The following is a 6,882-nucleotide window of genomic DNA, read 5'->3' as shown; positions in this document are numbered from 1 at the left end:
AACAAAATTATATGTAATAAAAAAACGCGACATGAAATTAATACTAACCCGAATATGTTAATACGATTGTGACACAAAAATTTTTAGATTAGATTTGAATTTACTCTTTTTAACACAAATCAAAAAATGATATGACACGACTCGAACACGAAATTGCCGCGTGTATGACTGTATGAGAAAGTGCCATAAAATAGAAGGCCCAATTGGTCGTATCAAAGAGCCCATTGTTATATCTTTACTTTTGTTTATCTTCTCAGCTTCAAACCTAATCCTAAACCCATATTCGCAATCGGTCCTGGAACAAAACGACCACCGCGCCGCGAACCGCACAACAGCCCCGTCGCCGCAGAAACCAAGACCCGTTCTATTACAATCTAAAACATTCTTAACAAAGAAGCGCCATTATTGCAAGAGAAATTTCGGGGTTGAAGGCAACAACTACAGAGAAATCGAGTAAGGTTAGTAATTTTTGTTGCTGGATTACTATAATTCGTACATACATGCGGTTCGGTGTGGGTTATGGCTAAAAATAGGGGATTTGCTAATTGAAGCTGGGAGTATGTATACAGTTTAATTTGTTTCTCTCCTCGCTACTCGTTTTCATGTTTCTTTCCAATTTGTTGGATATTTAATACGCTGGTTCTATTTCGGTTTCCTTTTTACTTTCTTTCTGGTGGATTTGTTAAATATGTTTATGTCCTTCCTTTCCTCTCACTCCCATTTGGTTTACTGATTTTGTGGCATATTTGATGAGATATTGGTGATGGAAATTAGTTATTTAACTGCTCCCAGTACTTCTATATGCTGAGTGGCTTCTGAGATTCAGTTTTTTGGAGCTAAGTGTGCAATCTCAGTAGTGAAGCTGTCTTGTGCTTTTGTAAATGGAAAGTTGTAAGCTTTTTGCAATGAGTGGTATTGTTACATTTACATTCTATGTTTAATTTTCAGTTTAATTTTGGAAAGAAAGCATAATGAAACCCCAAAAGACTTGCCATGTTGAGTTTTGAGTCGCATGTTTTTCCATGATATATGATGCAATCAACATTACCTCTCATAAATAAGCTTTTAAATCAAAGGGCGTCCTCTCTCGATCGGAGATTAAAGAGGCCAAAGCTTCAGGGACAGGCTTAAGGAGATGAAGAGAAACAAAGTGACTGCATATTATATTAACTTGGGGCTTTGTTAGTGGAAACCTGGGAGTTTGATATCTATTCTGATATATAGGTTACCAAGAGAGAGAGAGAGTGGAGAGAGTAAAGCTCTTATATTAGGAATTCTCTTTGATTGAATTGAATCCCACAGAGCGAGGTCAGTATCAGTTAACTGAGAAACTGAGATTTTACGATTGCCAAAGAAGTCCTTGACTGCCCTGATATTGAAAATATAAGTCCTCAATTGGACAAAGAGAAATAGAAACTTATTTTTAATTGACAAAATAGAAAAGCAGAGTCCTATTTTGCACCTTCTGCCATATTAGTCTTCTTGATTACTGTCTCTGTCTTAGTTTGCTTGCATATTTAGTAACAGGTAAATGAGTTACATTTTTAATATGCATTTTCATTTTTTTAAAATTTATAGATTATTTGTTACCCTTATATTTCTGTTTGGCTTTCTGTTCTTCTGCCCTAGCTCCAACCATTGACTTATTCTTGTTCAGTGCCAATTGCTAAACTGTATTGATTGATGATAGTACTTCATTTTTCATTCCAGTTTGCTTGGTACAACATTAGTTATTTTGAAAGCTATGAGTGTAAGATGGCCGAGGCTCCTAACACCAACTCATCTCTCTCAAATCATAAGGAGCCAAAAAAATCCATTGACAGCTCTTCAGATTTTTAAGGAAGCAAAGGTCAAATACCCCAACTATCATCATAATGGTCCAGTATATGCCATTATGATTGGCGTCCTTGGAAGATCAGGCAAAATCACTGAGATGCAGGAGGTTATAAACCAGATGAGAGAAGATTCCTGTGAGTGCAAAGATTCAGTCTTCGTAACTGCAATCAATACTTATGCTAGAGCTGGCCTTTTAAATGATGCCATTTCCCTTTTCAACAACCTTTCTCAGTTCAATTGCATAAATTGGACTGAATCTTTTAATACTCTTTTGCAAGTTATGGTGAAAGAATCTAAGCTAGCAGAAGCTCAACGCCTTTTCCTGGAGAACTCACATGGTTGGGAAGTGAAATCTCGTATTCGTTCATTGAACATTCTTATGGAGGTCCTTTGTCAACGAAACTGTTCTGATCTTGCACTGCAAGTATTCACTGAGATGGATTATCAGGGTTGCTATCCCGATAAGGATAGTTATCGAATCCTTATGAAGGGTTTGTGCAAAGATACAAGACTGAATGAGGCTGTCCATTTATTATATTCAATGTTTTGGAGGGTTTCTCAAAAGGGTAGCGGTGAGGATATTGTGGTATATAGAATCCTTTTGGATGCATTATGTGATAATGGACTGGTTGAACAAGCTTTGGAAATTCTTGGTAAGATATTAAGGAAGGGGTTGAAGGCCCCTAAAAGCAGCCGTCATCATCTTGATCTTACTCGATGCAATTCTAATGAAGATATAGAGGCCACGAAGCGTTTGATTAGCGAAGCTCTAATTAGAGGTGTAGTTCCTAGTTTGGGTAGTTATACAGCTATGGCTATTGACCTGTACAATGAAGGTAAGATAAGTCAAGGTGATAAAGTGCTTGGTGAAATGAAGGATAGAGGCTTCGGGCCGACTCTTTTAACTTACAACGCGAAGGTGTCCGCATTGTGCAAGGAAGGCAGAGTTGGTGAAGCAGTTGATGTAATTGAAGTAGAGATGGTGGAGGGAAATTGTCTTCCAAATATAGCATTATACAATATCTTACTGAAAGGCCTATGCAATGCAGGAAATTCTGCATCAGCTCTTGAGTATTTTAAAAAGAAATCCAAGAAGGTTGGTTGTGTTGGCAATGAGGAAACCTATTGCATTTTAGTTCATGGGCTGTGTCAAGATGGTCAATTTGTCGAAGCAAGTCGGGTTTTGGAGGAGATGCTTATAAAATCTTATCAACCTCGCGTTGACATTTATAACATGCTTATAATAGGCCTTTGCTCAATTGGTAGGCAATATGAAGCAACTATGTGGTTGGAGGAGATGATTAGCCGAGGTCAATCACCACAACTTAATATATGGAGCTCTCTGGTAGCTTCTGTATGTTGCAATGTACCTCCGATTGACTATCGCTTTGAGAAATTTAAGGAACTCAGGTAGTTTCCTGGTATTTCCTGCTGGAGAAGTTGTTCTCGTCTTAATTTTGCTAACTTAGGTGTACACTAATATGTGGAGATAATTCTCAGGCTAACTGAGTCTGTCATAAGTGGGTGACTTTACAAGTAGTATTTATAATCTAGAATTTTGTGTGACGACTTCAGTAGCAGATGTAAATTGACTGATGAGTAACTTTCGGGAGTGATGTAGAATGTCGATGACAGATCATTTAAGCGGGAGAAGAATTGACAGAAAAAAGAGAGGAAAAGAACAATTATGAGGAAACTGTTAATGGCTTAATTTGTGTTTGGGAGTGATTTCCTGGGCATCTAAAATTTCAAAGTTAGAATTTTGTGCTTAGTTGTTTTTTTAATCACAATTGTAACATATTTACCTAACGGATTATGAATTTACTTTATGATATCTTTGAGCATATGAGAAAACATTTTCTGAAGTACAACCTCAAACCAATTGCAGACTCTTATGGTTATAATAGAAAGCGTTACAATCTTCTACCTTCTTTTAGAGGAATTTCATCAATTGCTAAGGCTAATTTTGTATGTTTGTCTCGTCCGTATTTAAATCATTGTTATAAACATTTTATATGAATTAATTGAAGTAACAAAACAACATTCCATTAAAGTGGGTTCTCTTATAGAGATTGATTTAATTTGATATATGTTATATATTTAATTTTGTGGGTGTGGATATTACATGTCCTAAAAGAAGGTTAATGTTTTGACTGAATAAATATGTAACAATTACCAAGTTTTTTATGTTAACAATAAATTTATCCAAAGATAGAGTATTATTAGACGGGAGTTGTCATCAATATTTGATTGCTATACCAAGATGAATGTTGTGCTAGATATTTTGTGATGAGATTTTTCATCATTTGAATTTTTGCTTGCTTAAATTTAAATATATAAGACTTATGCGAGCTTGTTTATTTCTCTGTTCGACTATTAAATTTGTTGTCACTGTATCCGTTATTATCAATTCATTTTTCATGTTGAATGATGATATTTAAGTTTTGAAAAAGAATATTATGCTATTCTCTATATTGTTGATTTAGATTTGCATTAAGAATTGATCAACTCATTTTCTTAACCACATCTAGTGCTCCTAATATTAAAATTCATTATGAGAAATGAAAAAGATAAAATAGAATGAACATGCTGACACCCTTGTTGTCAAATCATCTCAATGAAGTATAAAGAAAATGAACCATAACAGAGCATATCAAGAAGATTTTTCATCTTAAAAAAAATAAATAAATACAGTTGTAGTTGTGTAATAACGTGTTCATGTATAAGATTATAATTTATTTTCTATCGATAAATTTAAGATGAGTTTTTTTATTTAATTATTATTTTTTTATTTAAAGTATATTTGCAGGACAGTTGCGTCCACATGGATCCTAATGACCACGTAAATTTAGTCATTCACCGTTAAATATAGGCAGATTAAATATAAGCCTTAGGATGTTTTGAATCTCCACTTTAGGATTTTAATCCGTTTAGATCTAACGGTGAATGATCACCAAATTTACGTGGTCATCAGGGTCAATGTGCAGGAATACTCTCTTATACAAAATTAGCATCCACGAGCTGTTTTCTTATTCATCTTAACAAAAATGTCTCAAACAGTAGTGTTCATATGGACCCTAATGACCACGGTAAATTTGGTCATTCACCGTTAGATGTAGACTGATTAAAATCCTAAGGTGGAGATTCAAAGTATCCTAAGCCTTAGATTTAATCAACCTACATCTAACGGTGAATGACCAAATTCATGTGGTCATCAGGGTCCATGTGAAAAATACTGAATGTCTCAAATTCTTACTCAACCAAGATGAACCCTTTAATTCTCTGATAAATATTACTCTTACCAATTTCAGCTATTTTATGCATCAATCCATGTTTGATTTTGCTTTGGGATGCTATCTCAAATTGAGGTTAGCCCACAACTATGGATTACAAAAATAGATAAATCATAAAATCACTCAGGTTACATATTATATATACTTATAAATGGAAAGGAACTAAAAAATATCAGAAAACATTTTTTATTCAAACAGAAAATTTCAAATTTCAAATATAAAATTGTTTTACAAATTAAAACTTATTAATATATTTTAACTCAAATGATTTCGAATAGAATTTTCAACTATATTAATAACTCAAACTTTGTAGTTATTTCATTTATACAAATTAACTAATCAGTTAAGATTTATATATATTTAATGTATAACCTAATAAATAAATAAATAAATTAATTAATCTATATAACTATAAACACAAAACAATAAATATCAATTAAGGTTCGTTTGAGTAGTTAAGGGCATCAAGTCCTAAGTCGGCCCGAATGCAAGCAGCAACATCGCGCATTAATTTCCAAAAACAGATAAAATTTGATTTTATAAAAATCAATATTATCTCAAACGATCCAATAATTAATCTACATCTTAATAACGCGAAATGTAATATCGTTTTGATACCACTATTAGGGAATAGCATATTCAACACACCCGAGAAATGAATGCGTTTGTTATTCGACAATAATATTTAGAACGATTCAAAAAGCATAAACGAACTTAGATCAACCCGTAATCCAAATTCAACTTGTTAGCACCCAAAGTCAAATGCCTATAATGATAATCCACACGAACCAAGAACAAAGAACAAAAATCAAAGTAGCACGAGTGTTTTCAATTAAGTGTATTTGAGAGAAAATTAGGGCTAACTATTGAAACAATTTCGGCTAGTATATTGATGTGTGTTGGTCGAAATTCATCATATACAAGGGTATACACAATGTTATCAAAACCGAACCGGAGATCAAATCAGATTGATAGTTGGGTCATGGGTCATTTGGTCGGACCGGATGGCTCGGATTGATCGAACCGGATGACGTAATAAATAAATAAGTAATATTTATATATATTAAATGTATATAATTAATTTAAAATTATTTTTATAAATTATATATATCCAAAATAAATTATAAATAACTTTTGGTTTGTTTTTTTTAAAGGAACTTTTAGTTTGTTATTATTCGTTAACTTAAGCTTTTTTTTTTTTTTGATCAATAAATCGAACTTGGATTATAAACGACGGTCAACATCAATACAAGCCGACAAACACACCGGATAACCGGATCTAAAAAACTGAGGACCAACCAAACTAGATCCTCATTTTGCAAGCTCATGGGCGGCCATATTCATAGCACGACCCTCAAAAATAAAATTCGACTCAAAAAAAGAACATGCAATAGAACGAATCGAATTAACAACAACATCCATATAGCTAACATCCCTCGCTGCCAAAATCGCCTCAACAGCCACTTCACAATCCGACGAAACAACAATCCTCTTGATACCATATTGACTCGCAAACACCAACTCATTGTGCTTTTGTTCCGGGCCGACTTATAACTGACAATGCGCTTATTGCATTTGAGATGTTTCATTCTATGAAGTATAAGTGTCATGGGAGGAATGGGTTTTGTGCTCTTAAGTTGGATATGAGTAAGACTTATGATAGAGTTGAGTGGTCATTTGTTGAGTTGGTCATGAAAAGGATGGGTTTTCCGGATATGTTTGTGAATATTGTTATAAAGTGTATCTCTTCAGC

The 6,882-nt window shown here is 33.8% G+C and overlaps 1 protein-coding gene across 1 annotated transcript; it reads left to right on the top strand.

The window, feature by feature from the left end:
• Positions 1-242: 242 nt before the first annotated feature.
• LOC136233239 (pentatricopeptide repeat-containing protein At1g05600) lies at positions 243-3,787 on the top strand. The gene is made up of 2 exons (XM_066022857.1): positions 243-458; positions 1,711-3,787. The coding sequence occupies exon 2, from the start codon at positions 1,745-1,747 to the stop codon at positions 3,248-3,250; it is 1,506 nt and encodes a 501-aa protein (XP_065878929.1). The 5' UTR covers positions 243-458; positions 1,711-1,744; the 3' UTR covers positions 3,251-3,787.
• Positions 3,788-6,882: the final 3,095 nt, after the last annotated feature.

Source organism: Euphorbia lathyris, chromosome 6 (assembly GCF_963576675.1).
Source record: "Euphorbia lathyris chromosome 6, ddEupLath1.1, whole genome shotgun sequence".
Classification (NCBI taxonomy): domain Eukaryota; kingdom Viridiplantae; phylum Streptophyta; class Magnoliopsida; order Malpighiales; family Euphorbiaceae; genus Euphorbia; species Euphorbia lathyris.
The sequence above is the reverse complement of the archived record's forward strand: the minus strand, read 5'-3'. Positions and strand labels throughout refer to the sequence as shown.

What these genes read in the sequence shown, in the direction of transcription:
- LOC136233239 (XM_066022857.1), top strand. Translation starts at nt 1,745, where the DNA reads ATGAGTGTAAGATGGCCGAGGCTCCTAACACCAACTCATCTCTCTCAA.